The sequence below is a fragment of the Arachis ipaensis genome, chromosome B10, assembly GCF_059453495.1.
Source record: "Arachis ipaensis isolate K30076 ecotype BB chromosome B10, ASM5945349v1, whole genome shotgun sequence".
Classification (NCBI taxonomy): Eukaryota; Viridiplantae; Streptophyta; class Magnoliopsida; order Fabales; family Fabaceae; genus Arachis; species Arachis ipaensis.
The window spans coordinates 112854160-112881260 of NC_142435.1; the positions used below are offsets into that span (position 1 = coordinate 112854160).

The 27101-nt window shown below is 38.3% G+C and overlaps 1 protein-coding gene and 1 non-coding gene across 2 annotated transcripts; both read left to right on the top strand.

Moving 5' to 3' along the window:
* Positions 1 to 735: 735 nt before the first annotated feature.
* Positions 736 to 2397, top strand: LOC148581337 (uncharacterized). Its single transcript, XM_088492351.1, has one exon. The coding sequence runs from the start codon at positions 736 to 738 to the stop codon at positions 2395 to 2397; it is 1662 nt and encodes a 553-aa protein (XP_088348477.1).
* Positions 2398 to 18652: 16255 nt separating this feature from the next.
* LOC148581338 (small nucleolar RNA R71) lies at positions 18653 to 18759 on the top strand. Its single transcript, XR_015899242.1, has one exon. It is a non-coding gene; the product is annotated as a small nucleolar RNA R71 (small nucleolar RNA).
* Positions 18760 to 27101: the final 8342 nt, after the last annotated feature.

Here is a 27101-nt window from a genome sequence, read left to right on the forward strand (position 1 = left end):
AAATGTCTCTTATAGCTATTAGTTAGATTTTGTTCCTCTTGGCCTAGGTAGAGTAATTAGTGACACTTGAGTTATCTAATTCCTTTGTTGATTGATAATTGGAGAGATTGCCAATTGGTTTGGAGTGCACTAAAGCTAGTCTTTCCTTGGGAGTTGGCTAGAACTTGTGGCTCAAGTCAATTCATCCACTTGACTTTCCTTTCTTTAGTAAGGGTTAACTAAGTGGTAGCAATGAACAATTCTCATCACAATTGAGAAGGATAACTAGGATAGGACTTCTAGTTCTCACACCTTTCCAAGAGCTTTGTTAGTTGTTAGTTTATTTTCTTTGCCATTTATATTTCTTGTCCAAAAGCTTAAAAACCCCAAATATAATTCACAACCAATAACAAGACACTTCATTACAATTCCTAGGGAGAACGACCCGAGGTCCAATACTTCGGTTTATAAATTTTAGGGGTTTGTACTAGTGACAAACAACTTTTTGTATGAAAGGATTAGTGATTGGTTTAGAAACTATACTTGCAACGAGAATTCATTTGTGAAATTCTATACCATCAAAAATCCATTCGTCAAAATGGCGCCGTTGCCGGGGAATTGCAAGGGTGTTATGTTATTGGTTATTTTATATATGTGAATAGTGTGAATATCTTGCTTTTTACTTTATTTGCTAGTTGTAGAATTTTATTTCTCTTATTTTCCATTATCTTTTGATTTTTGTTTTCTCTTTCCATTATGAATTCTCATTTTGGCTATGAGTGTGATTACAACTATGTTGTAGGAAATGAGGACTATAATGAAGATGTGTATCAAGAATGGGATGACCAAAGGTGGGAGGAGCCATATGCATATGATCAATCCTCATGGCAACAACCCCCACCAATGCACTATGAGGAAGAGCCATTCTTTGATGCATATCAATCAAATGGCTATGGTGAATCTCCTTGTGACTTTCAAGAACTACCACCATATGCCTATGAGTCATATCCTCAACATGACCCTCAACCACACTCACAAGCCTATTTTCAACAAACACCTCCATATGACCATGATCCTTACCCACCATACCAACCTCCTTTTGAACCATATGAGCCATACATGGAACCACAATTTCAAGATTACTACTCCCAAGAACCACCTCAATACACACATTCACCTTACCAAGAAGAACCACCTTCCTATAATGAACCCTTTCTCCAATATGATGAACCCTCCCATCCACCCCAACCTCTAATGGATGAAACCCTCGATGTTCTTCTTCAAGGACAAGAGGAGATGACAAGGGATGTGCAACAATTCATGACCGCCTTGGATGAGGTGGTAAACCGGCTAGCATCCCAACTTTTGGACACTCAAGGAACTCCCATGGCTACATGTGGAGAATCTAAAGAGGAACATAGCATGAAGGAGAGGTTGAAAACTCCGGTGGAAAAGGAGGAATGCTACTTTGTGTTAGAACAATTGGAGAAGCCTATGATTATTGAAGAAAAGGAAGAAATGGTTGAAGACTTAGGAGATGCGGAACCTCCATGGGAAGCTAAAATCAAAGAAAATCCCTCCAAGAAGAGTAAATTTGATGTTGAGGAGGAATGTGCACAACCTCGGAGGCATATTCTATATGAAGACTTGGAGAGAATGAAGCAAGAATTGAGTTCCCTTGGTGATGAAGATCATGCATCCAATCTTCTTGGTGAAGAATCCTTTGAATTTGAAGAACCCTCTCCCAATGAATTTAAAAGTGATGTGGAGGTAGATTTCTCTCAACCTCCCATTTATGACTTGAGTGATGGAGACGAGTTAGATGAAGTTGATGAACAAAGGATTGAGAATGAAGAAGTTTATGAAGAGGTGGAGATTGACAAGGAAGAACACAAGGGAGTGAAGCTCGCTAGCACATTGGAGATACCTCTCCCCAAGCCACCACCATCCATTCTCTCATTCAAGTGGGTAAATTCCTTATGCTCAAGCTTTATTATTCCCCTTGAATATGGTTTGCTTAAGACGGATGGTCAACTAAGACATATTTGTGGCTTTAAGAGTAAAAAGGAGATGGTTAGTGGTTTGAAATATCATTCTAGGTTCATTATGGTTGCATGCTCAAAGCTTAATTGTAAGAGTTGGTGTAGAACTAGATCGCTTGGGTCTAGAAGGATGTTTGATCATTTCCTTGAGAATTCACTTTGCTCACCACCCACATGGATTAATGATAGTCAACTTGGAGATGGGTGTGAAAATAAAATATGGGATCCGGGAATACATGAGGATCAACATTGGGAGCCCATGGTTTGTGAAGAACTCCATCAAAGCTTGGAGATATTAATCTTGAATGATGGAGCTTATTGGAAGTCAAAGCATTGGTGGAAGTTCCAAGATGAGTACAAGCACAAGCCACCTTGAGAGAAGCTCCCCATAAGTCCAACTTAAGGATAATAAATAAAAGTGCTAGGTGGGAGACACCCCACCATGGTAAAATCCTTTCATTTTTTCTTTTGTATATATTGGTAGAATTAGTTTAATTTCATGTATTGTTTAGTTAGTTGAGTATGTTTGGTAGTTTAAGTATGTTAAATAAGGTTTTATGGTGTTTTGGTAGCTGTTTGGAGGTTTGGAATGCTTGGATTGGTGCAAAAATATAGAAAAAATTTTTGAAAACAGAGCACCATCCACGCGTATGCGTACATGGCGCGTACGCGCACTTCCAGCATTTTCGACCATCCACGCGCGCGCGCCATGCGTGCGTACGCGTGGATTGAGAAGTTCCAACCTCCATACATTTTCCAGAGAGTTGTGCCTGCGCCGCGCCAACGTTGTGCCTTTGGCACAAACCTATTTGCGCGCTCGCGCACATGACGCGTACGCGTCACTCTCGAAATAAGCCATCCGCGCGCACGCGGCATGCGCGCGTACGCGCGGATTTCCTTTCTCCCATCCACTTCTTTTCTTTTCCTCTTTCTATTTCTTTCCTTCTCCTTTCTTCTCCTTTCTCCTACCCCTCATCCAACACTTCCAAACACCATTGATAACCATTTATTTTAGTTAGTTAATTAGTTAGTTAGTTAGTTGATTAGTTAGTTTTAGTTTAGTTTTCATTTTATTTTCTCTCTTTTCATCATAAGTGTTGGAGTATTGACTTTGTTTACTATACATTGCTATATCCCTTATTGCCTAAATGCTATTTTAGCATGAATATTTTTAGATAATCTTTGTTGGATTCTATGATTGAGGTTATATTTTGTTACTTGGTTTTGAGTTCTTCATGCTTACCTTTTGAAAAATACCAAGTGATGAGAATTGCCTTCGAGCTTACAACTCTTTTGAATTGCATGTTGTAGCTAGCCATCATGCGATTTGAACCCTATTCTTTGATTAGGCAATCTCTTGACATTGGATGTTGAGCATTTATCTTAATGCATTGTGCTTCATGATCATATGCATCCATATGCTTTTAGCTTGAATGCTCTCATGCTTCTTTAATGCTTGTTTTACCTTACAAGTTTACTTCAAGCATCTCAAGCACACTAGGATGAGTGATGTACATGCTTCTTTTGTGACATAATTTTTTATGCTAATGTGTGTTCTAAAAGGCTCCTAATTTGGAACTCACATCCCTATTCTCTTAATGTCACACTAATTCACTCACCTCATTCTAGTGATTTACCTCATTCCAACAATGTATGCTTCCTTGCTTTTATATCTTCTCATCTTATGGTGTTATATTTTTGTTTTTCATAACGAATGCACCACAAGCAACCATGGAAGCGGAAGAAAGAACACATAGCAATCCGGAGAGTCGCTGTACCCCCTTGCTCATCTTTGAGTGCACCGAGGACGGTGCAAACTTTTAAGTGTGGGGAGGTCGTCCGACCGTTCGGCAATCTTGGGTGACAAGTTTCTAATCCCAACACTTTTGTATTTCATTCTAGGATTTTAGGATTTTTACTTGCATTTTCTTATTTTTGCATATGTATACACAATAAGCTTAGTCAAAATAATGAGAATTTTTCAAGATTTCTATCTATAGGGCATGTCAATTGATTTGAGTGAAAACTTTTCATAGAACTTGCTTGAATTATATATATTATGGATCATGTTTTGAGCTAAGAACACAAGCTTGTAAGACTTGAGCCTAATAGCATGGTTACATCTTATAACCACTTATTTTTCCTTCTTGTGTGCATTATTCTCTTTCTATGATTGTAATCTTTGATTTGTTTGATTCTTTATGTCCATTATTTTGTGTATTCATGCATTTATATGATTGAGGCCATCGTTTTATTAGCTCACTTACCCAAATAGCCTTACCTTTTATCTTCCTTTGTCAGCCAAATTTGAGCCTACGCTTAACCCACTTATTCTTATTTTAGCACATTACAAGCCTTGAAGCGAAAAATAATAAAACTCCTCTATTTGGATCTTTAATTAGCTTAGGCTAGTGTGTGTGAGTATCATTCAAGTGTGGGAACCTTGGGACATTGGGTGAATAAAAGGGTAGTTTTGTATTTTTGTTGTAAATATTGGGAATTGGGTACATGCTCATGTATTGATTAAATGTATAGACCTTATGCATTGGTACTCTTGTATATATTTTGAAAGAAAGAAAAAAATGAGAAAAAAAAATATATGAAAAGTATAGAAAAAATGGAAAAAGAAAAAAATAGAAAAAGAAAGAAAAGAAAAAAAAAAGAAGAAAAATAATAAAAAGGGGACAAAATGCCCCAAAACGAAGCTCAATAAGATCAATGCATAAGTGTTGTGAAATGAAAAAGAAAATGCATGAGTATGTGAAAAAGTGAAGAATGGGTAGCTAGATTAGAACTTAATTGTATAGGATGTCATAGGTTAGGTGGGAAGTTTAAGCTTATCAAAGATTCAAATTTCAAGCTCACTTGACCAAATATGCATCCTACCTTGACCCTAGCCCCATTACAACCAATGAAAAGACCTCATGATACTTGTATGCATGCATGAAATAAATGTTGATTGTTAGAAGAAAAATAAATCTTGGAAAGCATGAATAGAGGAGAATTGAGTGAATCAACCCTAAACACTTGAGTGAATAGAGTGCAAACACTACCGGTGAGGGTTTGATGCTCAATTACATGTTTTCACCTATGATCATCATTCTTCATGCAAGTTTGTAAAAATATTTAATAACTCAATTCAATTGTGGATTAGACTTGCTAGTCCTTAGCCCTTGTGCATATATGTTTCTTGGAAATTGATTTATTTTGACCAAGTACTTGCATTCATTTAGATAGTTGCATATAGGTAGATTGCATTTAGTTAGTTTCCATTGAATAAATGCCATACCCTTACTTCATTCTTGGTTTAAGCATGAGGACATGCTTGGTTTAAGTGTGGGGAGGTTGACAAACCCCATTTGTAGGGTTTATCTTGTATTGATTTTTGGGGATTTTATCACCTTTTACCCATATTTATTCAAGAAATAGCATGGTTTTGTATATTCTCCTTTAATTGTGCTTGAATGTGAAAACATGCTTTTTAGGACTCAAAATAGCTAAATTTAATTCACCTTGATTCTATTAGATGCCTTGATATGTTTGTTAAGTGATTTAAGGTTTAGGAGGCAAAGATTGGATCAAGGGAATGAAGAAAGAAAGCATGAAAAGTTGGAGAACTCATGAAGAAATGAAAGAACCGGAAAGCTGTCAAGCCGACCTCTTTGCACTTAAACGACCATAACTTGAGCTACAGAGGTCCAAATGATGCGGTTCCAGTTGTGTTGGAAAGCTAACATCTGGGGCTTCGAAACGATATAAGATTTGCCATAGTTGCTACACGTATGGTGGCGCGCACGCGCCGTTGCTGCCACCTAGTTTACTTAAAGCAAAACGTGGCCAACGAATTCTAAAGCCTTGTGGGCCCAATCCAACTCATTTCTGATGCTATTTAACCCAAGGAGTGAAGAGGGAAACAGGTGTTAGTTACCAATTAGTTTAGTTTAGCTTTGTAGTTAGTTTCTAGAGAGAGAAGCTCTTTCTTCTCTCTAGGATTAGGATTAGATTAGTTCTTAGATCTAGATCTATTTCTTTTTATTCTCTCTTCTAATTTTCGTTCCTCTCCTCTATTGCACTTGTAGGATTCTTCTTCTAATGTAATTCCTTTGTTTGTAGTTGTGAATTCTCTTTTGTAGATCTACATTTCTCCTTCAATGCAATTGGTAAGTTCTTTGTTATTTCATGATTGATTTAGTTTTCTATTGTGGACCTCTTGCCTTTGTAGTTAGATCTCTCTTTAATTCTTGCAAATTTATGTGTTTACTTGTATTGCACTCTATGTTTTTGATGAAATGTCTCTTATAGCTATTAGTTAGATTTGGTTCCTCTTGGCCTAGGTAGAGTAATTAGTGACACTTGAGTTATCTAATTCCTTTGTTGATTGATAATTGGAGAGATTGCCAATTGGTTTGGAGTGCACTAAAGCTAGTCTTTCCTTGGGAGTTGGCTAGAACTTGTGGCTCAAGTCAATTCATCCACTTGACTTTCCTTTCTTTAGTAAGGGTTAACTAAGTGGTAGCAATGAACAATTCTCATCACAATTGAGAAGGATAACTAGGATAGGACTTCTAGTTCTCACACCTTTCCAAGAGCTTTGTTAGTTGTTAGTTTATTTTCTTTGCCATTTATATTTCTTGTCCAAAAGCTTAAAAACCCCAAATATAATTCACAACCAATAACAAGACACTTCATTACAATTCCTAGGGAGAACGACCCGAGGTCCAATACTTCGGTTTATAAATTTTAGGGGTTTGTACTAGTGACAAACAACTTTTTGTATGAAAGGATTAGTGATTGGTTTAGAAACTATACTTGCAACGAGAATTCATTTGTGAAATTCTATACCATCAAAAATCCATTCGTCACTAACGTTGAAGTTAACGTGGACCATCCCTGGGTGAGGAACGTTAGTGAAAAAGGTGATTGTCACTAACGTTCTCGAACCTACACTCTCACTTAACGTTAACGCCACTAACGTCCTGAGCTAAACACCCTGCCTACTTCACACTTTCTCTCCACAAGTAAAGCTAAGCCCACTGCAGAAGATAACTGCTTCAAACTCAAGATCCAAAGGCCCATATCCAAGACTTGAAGAACCAACTAGAAGATCAGAAGAGTAGTATATATAGGGGTAGTTTTGAATTAGAAAAGGAGCTTTTTGGGGGATTGGAAATTGGGAACTACTCTCTGTATAATTTACTTTCTTTGCACTTCTAGTTCTAATTTTCATGATGTATTCTCCATCTTTGTTTTCTATTTCTAGAGCTATGAACAACTAAACCCCTTTCATTGGGTTAGGGAGCTCTGTTGTAATTTGATGGATCAATACTAGTTTTCATTACTCTTCTTCTATCTTTTCTCTTGATACTAGAAAGCTTTCAATCTTCATCCAATTGGGTAGTTATATTGGAAAAGAAGCTATTCATACTTGGATCTCTTCTGAAGCTTGGAAGAGGAATGAAGAGATCATGCTAGAAATGCTTTCTCATGTTGGACCAAATTGGGTTTGGTTGGATATGGTGACTATAATGCTACTAACACTTGATTTGGGAATGCATGTGGTATAATCAGTGACCATACTTCATCTCTTCTCATGAGCAATTGACCAAGGAATTGGCTATTGATCAAGATTTGAGAGATTGAATTGCCAAGGAATTGGAATTCGATCACTTAAGATTGCCAAGGAGATCAATGAATGCATTGATTGAGGAAGAGATGAAAATGAATTTGATCCGGAGAATGCAACATCTCCTAAGCCCAATGAATCCCCATCTCTGATCTTACCCATTCTCTTTAAATTCTGCAATTTACTTTTATAAGCATCTTCTCCATTCCCATTTACAATTCTGCAATTTACTTTCCGTCATTTACTTTGAGCTCTTTACTTTCTGCATTTACATTTTCTGCTATTTACTTTCTCGCCATTTAATTTCCTGCAACACTCAAACCAAATTCTGCTACGCTCAACTAGAACATTCCTCTAATTAAAGTTGCTTGACCAATCAATCCCTGTGGGATTCAACCTCACTCTATTGTGAGTTTTTACTTGACGACAATTCAGTACACTTGTCGAGGGAGATTTGTTGAGATTCAAGTTTCTGTGTGCATCAAGTTTATGACACCGTTGCCGGGGATTGATTTTGTATCAACAATGATTAAATTGGAGGATAACTAGATTGAGCATTTTTCTTTTGTTTGATTTAAGTTCATTTGAGTAATTTACTTTCTGTTCAGTTATTTTCTTCCCTTCCCACTACCTATTTTCTTAGTTGTTTACAATTCAGTCCACTAACCCACTAACTGTTTGATATATTGCATCACTCACACTAACAGCATTTCTAACAAGAATAGTCTCTGCCTCTAGTTCCTTGCTTGTGCCTTGTTGGTTGTATGACAAGAAGAAGAAGCGGGGCTTCAACTTCATTTGATTCTGAACCTGAGAGGACCTTCCTTAGATTAAGGAGGGAAACAAGAGGAAAGAGAGTAGTTAGTGCTGAGGAAGAGGAAGAGTACTTTGAACCAGACATGGATGAAAATATGGAGAACCATCATGAAGAAGAGGCTCACAACCAGGGCAGAGAGGGTCTAGCAAATCATGCTGGGCAAGAGAGAAGAGTTCTGGGTTCTTACATCAACCCAAACCCAGGAAACTGTGGGAGTAGCATCCAAAGGCCAACCATACATGCCAACAACTTTGAACTAAAGCCATAGCTCATCACCCTTGTTCAGAACAACTGTTCATTCAGAGGGAGTGTCCAAGAAGACCCCAATCAACATCTAACCACCTTCCTGAGGATATGTGATACTATGAAGTCTAATGGTGTTCATCCTAACACCTATAGACTACTTCTGTTCCCTTTCTCACTCAAGGACAAGGCATCTAAATGGCTGGAATCCTTCCCAAAGGAGAGTTTAGCAACCTAGGAAGATGTGGTAAACAAATTCTTGGCAAGATTCTATCCTCCTCAACAGATTAACAGGCTGAGAGCTGAGGTGCAAACATTCAGGCAGCAGGATGGTGAGACTCTATATGAAACATGGGAGAGGTTTAAGGACCTGACAAGAAGGTGTCCACCAGATATGTTCAATGAATGGGTGCAGCTACATATTTTCTATGAAGGCCTTTCTTTTGAATCAAAGAAGGCAATAGACCATTCATCCAGGGGACCTCTGAACAAGAAGAAGACCATTGAAGAAGCCATAGATGTCATTGAAACTGTAGATGAGAATGACTACTTCTATGCTTCTGAAAGAGGCAACACTAGAGGGGTGATGGAGCTGAACAATGTGGATGCACTGCTGGCCTAAAATAAGCTTATTACCAAGCAGCTGGCTGACCTCACCAAGAAGATGGAGAGGAACCAAGTGGCAGCAATCACCACCTCATCAGCAACCCAAGAGGGAGTGAATGCTGAGGCAGAGGAGGAGCAAGAACAAGCCAACTACATTGGAAACTCACCCAGGCAAATCCATGATCCATACTCTAAAACCTGCAACCCTGGATGGAAGAATCACCCAAACTTTGGGTGGGGAAATCAACAAGATCAAAACCAAGATCAGAGACGTCACAACCCCAACAACCATGCAGCGCACCAACATTCCACACAAAGATCATATCAACACCACCCTAACAACACCTCTCCACATCCATACCAAAACCAGAATAACCCAACTCACCCCTCCACTCTCAACTCACCATCATCTGAAGATAGACTCTCCAAAATTGAGACTATGCTTGAGGACATAGGCAAAGAGATTCAAGACAGTAAGGCATTCCGAGAAGAAGTGCAGTCCAATATGCAGAATCAAGATGCTGCCATCAAAAAACTGGAGACACAAATTGGCTACCTATTCAAGAGAATTTCCAGCCACAACCCTCGCAGCGATGCAGACTCAAACCAAAGAGAGGAGTGTCAGGCTATAACCCTCAGAAGTGGAAAAGAATTGAAGGAGACTCCCAAGCAACCCCAAGAGAAAGATTCAGTTGGAAAGAAGGAGGAACAAGATGAAGTTCAAATCCCCACCTCCAACTCACGTCAAAAGGAAGGAGAGCTGAAGCCATATGTTCCGAAAGTACCATATCCTCAACAACTGAAGAAGAAAGGGGATGACAGCCAGTTCTCCAGATTTTTAGAAATCTTCAAGAAATTACAGATTAACATACCCTTTACTGAAGCAATAGAGCAAATGCCGCTCTATGCCAAGTTCTTGAAGGAATTGATGACTAAGAAGAGAAGTTGGAAGAGCAACGAGACTGTGATATTAACTGAAGAATGTAGTGCTATCATTCAGCATAAATTACCCCAAAAATTGAAGGATCCTGGGAGCTTCCAGATCCCTTGTATTATAGGGGAGATCACAGTGGAGAAAGCTCTATGTGACTTAGGAGCTAGCATAAATCTGATGTCAGTAGTTATGATGAGAAAAATGAAGATCGAGGAGGCTAAGCCAACAAAAATGGCCCTACAACTGGCAGACCGATTGTTCAAGTTTCCTCATGGTATAGTGGAAGATTTGCTGGTGAAGGTGGGGGATTTCATTTTCCCAGCAGACTTTGTGGTGTTGGACATGCAGGAGGAAGCAAAGGCCTCCATCATTCTGGGAAGACTGTTCTTAGCTACTGCTAGAGCTGTCATTGATGTCCAAAAAGTTGATCTTACCTTGAGATTACACAATGAAAAAATGACATTCAATGTGTTCAAGGCCATGAGTTACCCACCAGAACAATGGAGAGAATGTATGAGGTTGGACTCACTGGAAGATGCAATGCAGGAGAGTTTTGAAGAAGAAGAACCTGAAGGATTAATAGAGGAGGGATTAACATCTAGTGAAGAGGTTGCAACAGCAGAGATTCATATACAAGGTGCACCAATGGAAGAAAATGAAAAGTTAGAAGCACCCAAAATTGAACTCAAGGTATTATCACCCACTCTCAAATATGCATACTTAGGAGAGAATGAAAGCTACCTGGTGATTATAAACTCATCCCTCAGCCAAGATCAAGAGGAAGAGTTACTCCAAGTGTTGCAAAAGCATAAGGATGCCATTGGATGGACCCTCGCTGATTTGAAAGGAATCAGTTCGGCCATATGCATGCATAAGATACTATTGGAAGATGATGCCAAACCATCCATTCAATCCCAAAGGAGGCTGAACCCAATCATGAAGGAAGTGGTGCAGAAAAAAGTTATGAAGTTTTGGCAAGGAGGGGTAATCTACCCGATTTTGGACAGCCCCTGGGTCAGCCCCGTGCATGTGGTGCCCAAAAAAAGAGGGATCACTGTAGTCCACAATGAGAAGAACGAACTAATTTCTACAAGGACCGTCACAGGATGGCGGATGTGCATAGACTACCGGAAACTCAATGAGGTTACACGAAAGGATCATTTCCCCCTCCCATTCATGGATCAGATGTTGGAAAGACTCGCAGGACACGCATATTATTGTTTTCTCGACGGTTATTCAGGATATAACCAAATAGTGGTTGATCCCAGAGACCAAGAGAAAACCTCATTCACTTGCCCATATGGAGTGTTTGCCTACAGGCGCATGCCATTTGGGCTATATAATGCACCGGCAACTTTCCAACGCTGCATGCTTTCTATCTTCTCAGATATGATAGAGAAATTCATTGAAGTTTTTATGGATGATTTCTCGGTATTCAGAGATTCCTTTCCTAGCTGCCTGAATCACCTAGCCTTGGTATTGAAAAGGTGCCAAGAGACCAATCTGGTCTTGAACTGGGAAAAATGTCACTTCATGGTGACAGGAGGAATAGTCCTTGGCCATAAGGTTTCTAACCAAGGCATTGAGGTGGACAGAGCTAAAGTGGAACTTATTGAAAAACTTCCTCCACCTAGTGATGTCAAGGCAATTAGAAGCTTTTTAGGGCATGCTGGCTTTTACAGAAGATTTATTAAAGACTTTTCAAAGATAGCCAAGCCCTTGAGCAATCTCCTTGTATCTGATACACCATTTATCTTCGATGAAACATGCATGCAAGCATTCGAGAATTTGAAAAAAAGATAGTCCTCTGCCCCTATCATTTCCCCACCTGATTGGAACTTACCCTTTGAATTGATGTGTGATGCATCTGACTTTGCAGTTGGGGCAGTGTTAGGGCAGAGGAAAGATAACTTAGTCCATGTGATATACTATGCTAGCAAAGTCCTCAATGATACTCAAAGAAATTATACCACTACTGAAAAGGAGTTGCTAGCAATAGTTTTTGCATTTGACAATTTTAGATCATACCTCATTGGTGCTAAAGTGATTGTTTTCACAGATCACACAGCACTTAAATATTTGTTTGCCAAGCAAGAATCAAAACCGAGACTAATAATTGGATCTTATTGTTGCAGGAATTCAATATTGAAATCAGAGACAAGAAAGGAGTGGAGAATAAGGTAGCGGACCACCTATCCAGAATCCCTCAGGATGAAGGTGTAACACATGATACAAGTGTAAATGAGCTCTTCCCTGATGAGCAGTTGATGGCAGTTCACAAAGCACCATGGTTTGCAGACATTGCCAATTTCAAAGCAACTGGGGCTTTACCTCCAGAGATCAATAAACATCAAAAAAGAAAGCTCTTAAATGATGCAAAGTATTTTGTCTGAGATGAGCCATATCTCTTCAAAAAGTGTTCAGATGGAATCCTGAGGAGATGTGTTTCAGAAGAAGAGGGACGAGAGGTCCTGTGGAACTGCCACGGCTCATGTTATGGAGGCCATTTTGGAGGGGACAGAACTGCATCCAAAGTGTTACAAAGCGGATTCTTTTGGCCCACCCTTTTCAAAGATGCCAAAGAACTAGCAAAGAACTGCAATGAGTGTCAAAGAGCTGGAAACTTGCCCAAGAGAAATGAGATGCCACAAAATTTCATCTTAGAACTAGAACTGTTTGATGTGTGGGGAATCGATTTCATGGAACCATTCCCAACTTCATATTCAAACAAGTACATCTTGGTGGCAGTGGATTACATTTCCAAGTGGGTGGAGGCTATTGCAACTCCAACGAATGATAACAAGGTGGTCATGAACTTCCTTAGGAAGAATATCTTTAGCCGATTTGGAGTTCCACGAGCACTCATCAGTGATGGAGGGAGCCATTTTTGTAACAGACCACTAGAAGCTCTTCTCCTACGATACGGGGTAAAACACAAGGTGGTCACTCCTTACCATCCCCAAACAAGCGAGCAAACTGAGATATCCAACAAAGAGCTAAAAAGGATTCTGGAAAAGACTGTGGGTGCATCAAGAAAGGATTGGTCGAAGAAGCTGGATGATGCTCTTTGGGCATACAGAACAGCATTCAAAACTCCACTTGGAATGTCCCCATATCAACTGGTGTATGGAAAAGCTTGTCATTTACCACTGGAGCTAGAACACAAGGCTCTCTGGGCTCTCAAGGTACTAAACTTTGACAGCATTGCTGGTGGTGCAAAGAGGATCCTGCAGCTGCAAGAGATGGAGGAATTTAGATCTCAAGCCTATGAAAATGCCAAGATTTATAAAGAAAAGGCAAAGAGAAGACATGACCTGTATCTGGCACCAAGGAGTTTCGAAAAGGGGCAGCAAGTACTCCTTTACAACTCCAAATTAAGACTGTTCCCTGGCAAACTCAAGTCAAGGTGGTCAGGACCCTTCCTTGTCACAAAGGTCTCGCCATATGGGCATATAGAAATCATGGATAAAAGTTCGGAGAGGACTTTCACTGTGAACGGACAAAGGCTCAAACACTACCTGGGCAACATGGGGGAAAACCCCAAAGTGAAGTATCATCTCAAGTAATGGAAGAATCGTCGAGCTAGCGACGCTAAAAGAGTGCTTTGTTGGGAGACAACCCAACCTGAGGTAGTTTCTTTTTCATCGTCATTTCAATAAAAATCACAAGTTGTTTCCCCTGTATTGCGAGGAGCTAAGTTTGGTGTTCCACACCAAAACAAATCCAAGAGTGAAAGTGTAGTTTTAAGTTTGGTGTTCCACCAAAGATATGAGTTATAATCACACTACACTCCAATGACAGATTGCTAGCTCCAAACAATCAGGGGAACCACTTAGCAGTAGTTTAGTCTGAAGTTAATGGTTGTTTTCTTAATAACAACATATAAGGCCCTCTGCAAGTAAGCAATCTGTTGCACTAGGCAAAAGAACTAAGTTTGGTGTTCACACACCAAATTAATTTCAGAAATTCGCAAGCATGCATGTAAGCTAACTATGTCTCAAGTGCTTTGGAAACAAGCAACTTTCAATAACTTTGCAGGAACCTTCTGAAAAAAAATGGTGCACCAACATCCAAGGAAGTGAAGGAGCAAAAACTATGGACAAGGACAAGGGGATACCAAGAAAACATCACCCGAAGGTTGTGTTGTTACTTAATTCCATATACTTAAAATGCTAAAACTTGGAAGTCCAAAGGAACTTGATTTAGATAATTAGAGTTTAATGTTGCTTATTTGCTCTTGTCATATGTGTGCTGTCTAGATGTCACTGCATCCGTACTTTGCTTACTTGTATGCTTGTCCTTTCTAATCAAATAAAAAGAGAATGTGTGTTATCAAAGACCAGAGTGGAGTTCATATTGTGGAGTCAATTCCTTAGTTTGTGATGTGGTCATAAGTTAGCTAAGTTGGTTCAACCACAAAGTGGGAAGATAACTATCTGGCCTGAATCATATGCTTGAAACACACCCCATGAGACTAGCTAAATAACAAGATCCTAATAAGAAAAAGGGGAAAAGAACAATAAGAGTTGAAAAAGAAAGAAAAGTTAATAAAGAATAAGGCTAGGCACCAAGGGTTTGAAACTTGAGAGATGTGTCTGTGGTGCTCCTGTACCAAGGATCTGCTTGGATGAATAAGTTCATAGGAGTGCTTCATCACTTGGTAACTTGGGTTAACTAACCCGGGATTATCAACTGAAAATCCACTATCAAGAGCAACCTTGCTACAGAACATTTAGTAACCCAAAGAGGTGCTAGACACCAAGGTCTCAAGAAAGAAAATAAACAAACCATGTGCCTGTGGTGTGTATGTATGGGGGAAAGAGACTTGAGGGAGTAAGTCCTTAGGGGTGTCTCAACACCTAGCACCTTGAACCAACTGGTTCGGGAGTGCTGGCTGAAAGCTTAACTTAAAGAGTCGCCCCCTCACAGAGCACCTAGTCTAAGAACACAAACAAGCCCTGAAATAACAAAAAGGATCAATGAATAAAAGTCTCATGGGATGCAATCAAGTGAGTGTTCTAGGACATGATAAAGGTCTAAAAGCCAGTGAAGGAATGAACCTAAGTTGCTATGCATGAAACCATCATAAAACCAAGAACATGACTTCCACAATAATGACTCATTTCTCTTGGCATTCCATTCATCATTCTCTTGTTCCAGTACTTGCTTAGGGACAAGCAAGCTTTAAGTTTGGTGTTGTGATGCCAAGGCATTTTGGCCAGTTTCACTGACCTTTTCTTTGTTGTTTTTAGGGTAGTTTCATGCATTTTCTTAGGGAATAAGCAAGTTTTGGGTAGAATTTCACTTACATCTTGATTCAAGCATACATTGTGCACTTTACATGATTTCATGAGGATTTTACATGAATTGAATGACAAATTGGATGATGCATTTCCCATGACTTGGACTAGAGCTTTGATGCACTTTATTGCTTGATTTCAGGACAAAGGAAGCAAGGAAAAACCACGTTAGCAGCCACATTAGTCTAACTAACATGGAATGGGAGCTAACTCGCAAAGTTAATGAGAAAAGTAATCGCCAATAATGCCCTCGAAGCCATAATAGCCCACGTTAAGTGTCACGTTAACTAAGTTAACGTGAACTCTAACGTGGAAGAAAGAAATGAAGCCAACGTTAGTGACACTTACCTTTGTCACTAACGTTGGACCAAGCTCACAATTGGCCACGTTAAGAGCCACGTTAACTCAGTTAACGTGGACTCTAACGTTGAGAAGCAAAAGAGAAGTCAACGTTAGTGACACTTACCTTTGTCACTAACGTTGAGCTAAGCCACAACTCCCACGTTAACTTAGTTAACGTGGAAGCTAACGTGGAGGGAGCAAGAATCGCCAACGTTAGTGACACTCACCTTTGTCACTAACGTTGGAATGAGCCAATGTGAGCAACGTTAACTCCCACGTTAACTTAGTTAACGTGGAAGCTAACGTGGATAAGGGAATGATGAGCCAACGTTAGTGACACTCACCTTTGTCACTAACATTGGAAATGGCTATCATTGCTACGTTAGAAGCCACGTTAACCTAGTTAACGTGGACTCTAACGTGGGAAGTAGGGGCACACTGGAACGTTAGTGACAAAGGTAAGTGTCACTAACATTTTCGAAGGATTGGCAAGCTTACGTTAAGAGCCACGTTAACCTAGTTAACGTGGACTCTAACGTAGGGGGAAGGGAAGACTCTCAACGTTATTGGGAAAGGTGAGTCCCAATAACGTGTGCGAAGGACCAAGAGGCAACGTTAGTGGTCACATTAGTGCCACTAATGTTGAAGTTAATATGGACCATCCCTGGGTGACGAACGTTAGTGAAAAAGGTGATTGTCACTAACGTTCTCGAACCCACACTCTCACTTAACGTTAACGTCACTAACGTCCTGAGCTAAACACCCTGCCTACTTCACACTCCGCAAGTAAAGCTAAGCCCACTGCAGAAGATAACTGCTTCAAACTCAAGATCCAAAGGCCCATATCCAAGACTTGAAGAACCAACTAGAAGATCAGAAGAGTAGTATATATAGGGGTAGTTTTGAATTAGAAAAGGAGCTTTTTGGGGGATTAGAAATTGGAAACTACTCTCTATATAATTTACTTTCTCTGCACTTCTAGTTCTAATTTTCATGATGTATTCTCCATCTTTATTTTCTATTTCCAGAGCTATGAATAACTAAACCCCTTTCATTGGGTTAGGGAGCTCTGTTGTAATTTGATGGATCAATACTAGTTTTCATTACTCTTCTTCTATCTTTTCTCTTGATTTTACTAGAAAGCTTTCAATCTTCATCCAATTGGGTAGTTATCTTAGAAAAGAAGCTATTCATACTTGGATCTCTTCTGAACCTTGGAAGAGGAATGAAGAGATCATGCTAGAAATGCTTTCTCATGTTGGACCAAATTGGGTTTGGTTGGATATGGTGACTATAATCCTACTAACACTTGATTTGGGAATGCATGTGGTATAATCAGTGACCATACTTCATCTCTTCTCATGAGCAATTGACCAAGAAATTGGCTATTGATCAAGATTTGAGAGATTGAATTGCCAAGGAATTAGAATTCGATCACTTAAGATTGCCAAGGAGATCAATGAATGCATTGTTTGAGGAAGAGATGAAAATGAATTTGATCCGGAGAATGCAACATCTCCTAAGCCCAATGAATCCCCATCTCTGATCTTACCCATTCTCTTTAAATTCTGCAATTTACTTTTATAAGCATCTTCCCCATTCCCATTTACAATTCTGCAATTTACTTTCCGTCATTTACTTTGAGCTCTTTACTTTCTGCATTTACATTTTCTGCTATTTACTTTCCCGCCATTTAATTTCCTGCAACACTCAAACCAAATTCTGCTACGCTCAACTAGAACATTCCTCTAATTAAAGTTGCTTGACCAATCAATCCCTGTGGGATTCGACCTCACTCTATTGTGAGTTTTTACTTGACGACAATTCGGTACACTTTCCGAGGGAGATTTGTTGAGAGACAAGTTTCCGTGTGCATCAGTCCCCTTATCACTTATAGTGACCATCTTGCAATCTTTCCATCTGACCTTCTTTGCTTCACCTCTCGGGTTCTTCTCTGTGTCACTTGGGGAGCTATCAGTAGGTTTGGGAATCTTCTCAGAGAGGTATCCCACTTGAAATTCCAGCCTCTTGATAGTGTCTCCCTGGTTCTTGACATTGGCTTGCACCTCCTCCTTGAACACTTTGTTATCTTGGATTTCCTTACATATGCCTTCAAGTAGAGTCTCAATCCTTGATAGTCTTTCTTCCGATGATGGTGAGTTGAGATTGGAGGGATGAGAAGGGTTATTTTGGCTTTTGTATGGATGCTGAGGTGTGTTGTTAGGTGGGTGCTGATATGATCTCTGTGTGGGATGTTGGTGAGCTGCATTGTTGTTGAGGTTGTGGCGTCTCTGATCTTGGCCTTGGTCTTGTTGATTTCCCCACCCAAAGTTTAGGTGATTCCTCCAACCAGGATTATAGGTTTTGGAGTATGGGTCATGGTTCTGCCTAGGTGGATTTTCAATGTAGTTGGCTTGTTCCTGATCACCCTCTGCTTCTTCATTCACTCCTTCTTGAGCTGTTGTTGAGGTGGTGATTACTGCTACTTGATTCCTCTCCATCTTCTTGGTAAGGTCATCCAGCTGCTTGGTGATCATCTTATTTTGAGCTAGCAGTGCATCCACGTTGTTCAGCTCCATCACTCCTCTAGTGTTGCCTCTTTTAGAAGCATAGAAGTAGTCATTCTTAGCTACAGTCTCAATGACATCTATGGCTTCTTCAATGGTCTTCTTCTTGTTCAGAGATCCCCCGGATGAGTGGTCTACTGCCTTCTTTGATTCATAAAAAAGACCTTCATAGAAAATGTGTAACTGCACCCATTCATTGAACATATCTGGCGGGCACCTTCTTGTCAAGTCTTTAAATCTCTCCCATGCTTCGTAGAGAGTCTCACCATCCTGTTGTCTGAAAGTTTGAACTTCAGCTCTCAACCTGTTGATTCTTTGAGGAGGATAGAATCTCGCCAAGAACTTGTTCACCACATCCTCCCAAGTTGTTAAACTCTCCTTCGGGAAGGATTCCAGCCATTTATATGCCTTGTCCTTGAGTGAGAAGGGGAATAGAAGCAGTCTGTAGGTGTCAGGATGAATACCATTAGACTTCACAGTATCACATATCCTCAGGAAGGTGGTTAGATGTTGATTGGGATCTTCTTGAACACTTCCTCTGAATGAACAGTTCTTCTGAACAAGGGTGATGAGCTGTGGCTTTAGTTCAAAGTTGTTGGCATGTATGGTTGGCTTTTGGATGCTACTTCCACAGTTTCCTGGGTTTGGATTAATGTAGGATCCCAGAACTCTTCTCTCTTGCCCAGCATGATGCACTGGGCCTTCTCTGCCATGGTTGTGAGCCTCTTCTTCATGATGGTTTTCCATATTCTCATCCATGTCTAGTTCAAAATACTCCTCCTCTTCCTCAGCACTAACGACTCTCTTTCCTCTTGCTTCCCTCCTCAATCTAAGGAAGGTCCTCTCAGGTTCAGAATTAAAGGAAGTTGAAGCACTGCTTCTTCTACCTGTCATACAACCCACAAGTCACAAGCAAGAAAGATAGATGCAGACAGTATTCTCTGCAGAAATGCTGTTAGTGTGAATGATGCAATATATCAAAAAGTTAGTGGGTCAGTGAACTAAATAGTAAAAAAAATTGCAGATAACACCACAAACGGGTAAGGGTAAAGGGAAGGAAATAACTAAAACTGAAAGTAAATTACTCAAATGAAATTAAATCAAACAAAAGAAAAAAAATGCTCAATCTAGTTATCCACCAATTTAATTATTGTTGATGCAAAATCAATCCCCGGCAACGGCGCCACAAACTTGATGCACGGAAACTTGTCTCTCAACAATTTCCCTCGGCAAGTATACCGAATTGTCGTCAAGTAAAAACTTACAATAGAGTGAGGTCGAATCCCACAGGGATTGATTGGTCAATCAACTTTAATTAGAGGAATGTTCTAGTTGAGCTAAGCAGAATTTGATGTGAGAGTTGTAGGAAATTAAATGGCGAAAAGTAAAGAGCAGAAAATGTAAATGCTGGGAATAAAGAGTTGAATATAAATAACGGAAAGTAAATTGCAGAATCTTAAATGGGGAATGGGGAATTTAGCATGAAAGTAAATTACAGAAATTAAAGAGAATGGGTAAGATTGGAAATGGGGGATTCATTGGGCTTAGGAGATGTTGCATTCTCCAGATCAAGTTCATTTTCATCTCTTCCTCAATCAATGCATTCATTGATCTCCTTGGCAATCTTAAGTGATTGAATTCCAATTCCTTGGTAATTCAATCTCTCAAATCTTAATCAATAGCCAATTCCTTGGTCCAATTGCTCATGAGAAGAGATGAAGTATGGTCACTGACTATACCACATGTATTTCCAAATCAAAGTGTTGGTAGGATTATATGTCACTATATCCATCCAAACCCCAATTCGGTCAAACATGAGAAAGCATTTCTAGCATGATCTCTTCATTCCTCTTCCAAGGTTCTGAAGAGATCCAAGTATGAATGGCTTCTTTTCCAAGACAACTACCCAATTAGATGAAGATTGAAAGCTTTCTAGTAAAATCAAGAGAAAAGAAAGAAGAAGAATAATAAAAACTATTATTGATCCATCAAATTACAACAGAGCTCCCTAACCCAATGAAAGTGGTTTAGTTGTTCATGGCTCTGGGAATGGAAAACAAAGATGGAGAATGCATTCTGAAAGTAAAACTAGAAGTTGTAGAGAAAGTAAAATTATACAAAGAGTAGTTCTCTCAATCCAAAAGCTTCTCTCTAGTTCAAAACTACTCCTATTTATACTACTCTTCTGATCTTCTAGTTGGCTCTTCAAGTCTTGGATATGGGCCTTTGGATCTTGAGTTGAAGTAGTTATCATCTTTAGTGGGCTCAGCTTCACTTGCAGAGAAAGTGTGCAGTAGGCATGGACTTTAGCTTAGGGCGTTAGTGGTGTTAACGTTAAGTGAAAATATGGGGTCGAGAACGTTAGTGACAATCACCTTTTTCACTAACGTTCCTAACCCAAAATGGTCCACGTTAACTTCAACGTTAGTGGCACTAACGTGACCACTAACGTTGCCTCTTGGCCCTTCACAAACGTTATTGGGGTTTACCTTTCCCAATAACGTTGAGATTACCCCTTTCTTCCTACATTAGAGTTCACGTTAGTATAGTTAACGTGACCTTTAACGTAGGCTTGCCAAACCTTCGAGAGCATTAGTGACACCTACCTTTTTCACTAACGCTCCAAAACGCCCCTTTCCCACGTTAGTGCCTCACGTTAATTACATTAACGTGACCACTAACGTGGTGTTGATTGCCATCTCCAATGTTAGTGACAAAAGTGAGTGTCACTAACGTTGGCTCATCATCCCTTTCCTCCATGTTAGCTTCCACATTAATGTAATTAACGTGGCAACTAACGTGGCTCATAGTGGCTTAGTCCAACGTTAGTGACAAAGGTGAGTGTCACTAACATTGGCGATTCCATGCTCCTTCCATGTTAGAGTTCACGCTAACCAAGTTAACGTGGCTCTTAACGTAGCCAATCTGGGCTTAGTCCAACGTTAGTGACAAAGGTGAGTGTCACTAACGTTGGCATTATCTTCCTCTTCCACGTTAGAGTTCACGTTAACTGAGTTAACGTGACTCTTAACGTGGCCAATTGCCCTTTTGGAGCGTTAGTGGCACTCACTTTTACCACTAATGCTTGGAGCTTCCTTTTCCTCCACGTTAACTACCACGTTAATGTAGTTAACGTGGTAATTAACGTGGGCTATGATGGCTTCGAAGACGTTATTGGCGATCACTTTTCTCATTAACGTTGCAAGCTAGCTCCCATTCCACGTTAGTGGTCACGTTAGTTAGACTAACGTGGCTACTAACGTGGCTTTTCCTTGCTTCCTTTGTCTTGAAATCAAGCAAATAAAGTGCATCAAAGCTCTAATCCAAGTTATGAGTCATGCATCATCCAATTTGTCATTAAATTCATGCTTAATTCTCATGAAATCATATAAAATTTACAATGTTTGCTTGAATCAAGATGTGAGTGAAATTCTACCCAAAACTTGCTTATTTCCTAAGAAAATGCATGAAACTACCCTAAAACAATAAAGAAAAAGTCAGTGAAACTGGCCGAAATGCCCTGGCATCACTCCTTTCCTTTTGCTTCAACCATCCACTCTTCTCATCTTCTTCATCATCAATCCACTCGAAGAACTTGCATTTTGGCATTCTCCTACAACCAACACACCTTCTTCCATGGCTTGCTACTGCCGAAGAAGACATCAGCAACTGCCTCTCCACAAAAATAAAGATGTCTCTTCTTGACGAGGGTTTCGGAACTAGAGACTCTTGAAGATAAGTGATTTTGATCCATAAGTACTAACAGAGTAAGAGAAGCAAACGGAGGAGGAGAAGTTTGAGGAAGAGGCGAAGATAAGAAAGTGAGAACTCAAAACCCTACTGATCCTCGTTGATTTGTAAAGGGTAGACGAGGGTTATAATGGTCAAATTACCCATTCTTAACGTTTTTTGTAACGTTTTTGTAACGTTTACTGTCAATAGGAACCTAATTAAAAAAAATTGGTGTAGGGACCCAATTAAAAGGAAAAAAGTATAGGGACCTAATTAAAAATTTTGTGAAACTATAGAGACCAACAGCATAATTAAACCTTATTGAAAATATAAAAAGGTCTTTGACTTTTTAAAATATGAGACATTTAAAATTTTTTTGTTCAAAATATAAAAAGACAAATCAGTCACTTTAGAGGGATTTAAATGTCTTACGAAAAATACACTACAACATATTCGGGTTGAGGCAACCCTTTAAAAACGTTGCTTATAATAAGAGAAAGTGGTGCCTTTGATAAAAGGCAACACTTTCCGACAAAAGGCAACGTTTTTTAGGGGTTGGCTATACGGCCGTTACCTTTGGTCTAAGGCAACGCTTTTGTATATTAAAGGGAACCCCTTTTTTTGGCAACCTTCAAAAAATATTACCTTTTCTGCAAATAAAGCAACTCTGCAAAAGGGTTGCCTTAGAGCACCCAAACACAACGCTTTATATGAAACGCTATGGCAACACTTTTTACGAGTTGTATTTTCTAATACATAAAGCAACACTTGTCCAAAATTTTTTAAGTTGCTTTTTCATATACCTAAAGCAACACTTGTGCAAATTTTTTTAAGTTGCCTTTTCATATACCTAAAGCAACACTTGTCCAAGTTTTTTTAAGTTGCCCTTTTTATAGACCTAATGCAACACTTATGTAGGTTTATTTACAGTTGTCTTTCTTTAATACCTAAAGCAACATCTTATTGAATTTTTCTTAGATTCTCTTTTCTAATATCTAAAATAATATTTTTTTACCTTTGTTATATTTATATGACATTTGAAGAATATATAACACCCGCATTTGAATAAGCTAATAATATATATATATATAAAGGTAATCAAATGGATATAAATTGTTTGTCTTTTGTGCCACAAGAAATTACAACACTTTGCACAAGGCATAAGATTTCCTCTCCTTGCGGGCTTCCGATAGATTAAGCAAAGTCTAAGAAGTCATTAACACCGTTACTAAACTCAACTTTCTCTCTCGGTAAACTCATCCAATCTTTTTCTAAGTCTTGGAAAAACCTAATTATTAATATATTGTTATTACTATTTAACCAAGCATGCAAATAATAATGTTCATGCATATTAAGTACATAAATCCATCAAAAAGGCACACAATAATATTATTATTAAAATTAAGAAACAATTATATTGCTTATCTAAAAGTAGACTAAATATCAAAAGACATTCAACATGAAAAACAAAAAACTGCACAAAGGTCATAATATACATATGAAAACCTACAAGTATATGCAAGAGAAAAAAAATTTACGGAGTCCTCTGAAGTTCTAGAATGTCCACCAATGTTCCTTAAAGTCCTCTGAAGCAATCTTTCTCTATAACAGAGTAAAGTATCAAATTTACATTATTCTTTATAAACAATTTAACTCAATCAAAGTGGCAAACAGAACAATCAATTGAAAAATAATAATCGATTCTATATGAACTAGTTAACTCAGCTAATTACGAAAATTAATCTTTTTCTTTTTGTGAAGACATAAATTTCTAAGCAAAAGTAAGTACTTACAGGGCTTTGACTACTGAAAAAAGAGTGACATAAGTCGTTCTATTGACTAATAGAAGTACCCATGTGTTTCAACAAAAAAAAACTATGAGTATTTAATTTTGGTAAAAATTATGTGTCCATTCAATGAATGGTTAGACCTTTTTATCCCTTTTTATCCCTTTAATGGTTAGACCTTAAAGGCATTCTTACTGTACAAGGACTGATTTCAACATTGATGATATATATAACAGCTATAGATTTATATTTTAACTATAAAAAAGTTTATTTCAAAAGGAACACCATGAATATAGATAGAAAAAAATTGCAGGCTGGCAGAAATATTAGTTCAAAAAGGCAAGATGCAGGTTAAAAGGAACACCGTGATAAATTGCAAGCTCGCAAAAAAACTGTAGGTTCGCAGAAATATTAGGTAGAAAAGGAACACCATGAATAGAGATGTTAAAAAGGCAATATGTTTTAACTTTCAGCATGATAAAAAAATATTATTATTCAGTGTTTTCTCCTTTCTCAATTTAAGGTGGAGGAAAACAATCTAATTCATAGAGACTAAGAGCATCACTAAATGCTACTATAAAGTATTGACAAGCTAAAGTGCATGAATTCAATTCTTACTAAAAACCCTAGCATGGATTAAGCAGATAACAACAACCAAAATATTATCAAATGGATTCAATTATAACTCAACTAAACAACTGTACATGAAAGTGAAAACTGTTAATGCAGCATCCAAAGCAAAAATAAGAAGCACCTGTCCAGTCTTTGCTTCCTGCTCTCCAATAAAACTAACCAAACACAATATCAATCCATGCTAATAAAGACATAAAACTACTACACATCCTGAAAGTCATTTCACACAGATTTTTCTATAACACTTTTTATTTTGTTTCCCTGCTAATTGCTAAATAACACCATCCACAGGGCATGAACGTGGATTTCTTAATATCAAAGGCACAGCCAAGAAATAGCTAGATGTCCAGGGCCAAGAAGGAAAATATTTACCTGTGATGGGTTCACATATAGCTTTGGCAACTGGAATTCCAAGAACTAGTGCAGCTCTTTAATTGGGGGTTTACTGCAAGAATTAATGTAAAATCAGCATCAACATGAAATCCATGATATAACAGCTTTATGTATTACTAAAATTCAGTACATTCAGAACATTCCCATGGCAAAAATTTAGAATAAATGCATTCAAAAATTCTATTTTCATACTAAAATTCAGAACATTCCCAATCTTCATTCAAAATCAAAGTATTCAGAAAATCTATTTCATAGTAAAAATTAGAAGCTTCTTACCAAGCAATACACAGAGGAGGCGGAAGGGGGTTACCGTTGCATGTAGTATTGTCTGAGCTTGCGAAGAAGAGGAGGTGAGACATGGGAAGAGGAGGAAGAAGGAGAGGGGTTTCTCGAAGGTGACTGCGACATGGAGCTGAGACAGAAGGAGGAGAGCAACGCGCCGACGCCTGTGAAGGAGAGCAACGTGCCGACGCCTATGAAAGGGAGCACCGCGCCATCGCCGACAGGGACCTGCTCTCGTATGCGAACGAGACCTGCTACCGTTCGTGTCGCGCCATCTGGGTCGATACCTGCTGCCGTTCGTGTCGCGCCGTCTAGGTTGATTTGGAGAGTTAGGGCTTTTCCCTTTTTTTCAAACGGTGGGTGGCAGTGATGAACGAAGCAATGGGTTGATTTGGAGAGTTAGTAGCTTTTCTTTTTTTTTTTCGAAGTTATTTGATTGGGAAATAATTATTTGGAGGGAATATGATTAAAAGTTTCCCTCTAAAATTTTTAGCTATGAATGATTTTAGGCAACTTTTTACAAAAGTTATTTATTCAATTTTTTTTATAACCCTTATAAAATATTGTATTTTTATTTAAAAATATTGTCTTTAATGTTTTATATTGTAATATTTTTTAAGTGTTGCTTTAGATATCAAAGACAACAATTTTTGTAGGTGGCCAAAAAATTTGTTATCTTTACCTTACTCAAAGGCAACTCTTAAAACAGGTTGTATTTTTCTATCTAAGGCAACTTTTATTAAATGTTGCTTCGAATAAGGGTTACCTTAGGCCAAAAATATTGTAGTGATATTTTTGTATTTTTAATTTATTGAAGATTTATTTGTCTTCAAAATAAAAAGTAAGGATTTATTTGTTGTTTACTTTAAGAAAAAATAAGCTCCTTAGTCATTGATAGCAACTTTTGGGTCAGTTTAACGAATTCTAGTCCAAAATTTGTGGTTATAAGGTGATATAGACTTTAATTTAATTTAAATTCTAAGGTCTTAGGTTTTGCGTAAACTATTGTATATACCTATGAAATTTTGTAATACAGACATTTATTTACCAAAAAAATAAAACTAAAAAAATTATTCAAAATTTTTAAATTATCTTACTTAACCTAATCTTGAATTTCCAATCTTCAATTATTCACCGTACTCGTTTGATTGTTTGAGTAAATGATATTTTTAGCTAGAAAAATTGCACCAAACCTTAATAATAACTTGCAAAATTTATTAGGAGGTTAAAAGGTTATTTCATAGTTGGAATTGGAGACAATAAGATAATGGTTGTTTAAATGGTTTGTATGATATATTACAAGAACAATTAGGGATTGACTAGTATTGATTATACAATTCACTTAGGTTTGACCTTAAGAAGCATACCAAGAATGTTTCCTTTAAAAGAATAAATTACTTGCCTCTAATACCAAGATTATAGAAGTTGTATGCTTCTATAAGTTCAAAATTTCACATGAGGTGGCATTTTGACAACTATCGGATTGACAATCTTTATAATCCACCCGTATCACGGGAAAGCATGAATTCATTATGACCAAAAATACGTAGATTTTGCTGCCGAGCCTAGAAGTATTAGGCTTGGCCTTTATTCTAACATATTTGTCCCTAACATTAACTTTAGTATCTTGTATTCTTGTTGGCTTGTTATTATTACCATACAATTTCTCTTTGAAATGTGTTTGAAAGACCCTTATATTTTTTTGGAAAATTTTTAAATGTATCTGAAACACTGGTATTCCAATAATCTTAACTGTTGATTTTAATTAATATATATTATATATATATTTTATAACTGATATCAACCATTAAAATTATTGGA

What these genes read in the sequence shown, in the direction of transcription:
- LOC148581337 (XM_088492351.1), top strand. Translation starts at nt 736, where the DNA reads ATGAATTCTCATTTTGGCTATGAGTGTGATTACAACTATGTTGTAGGA.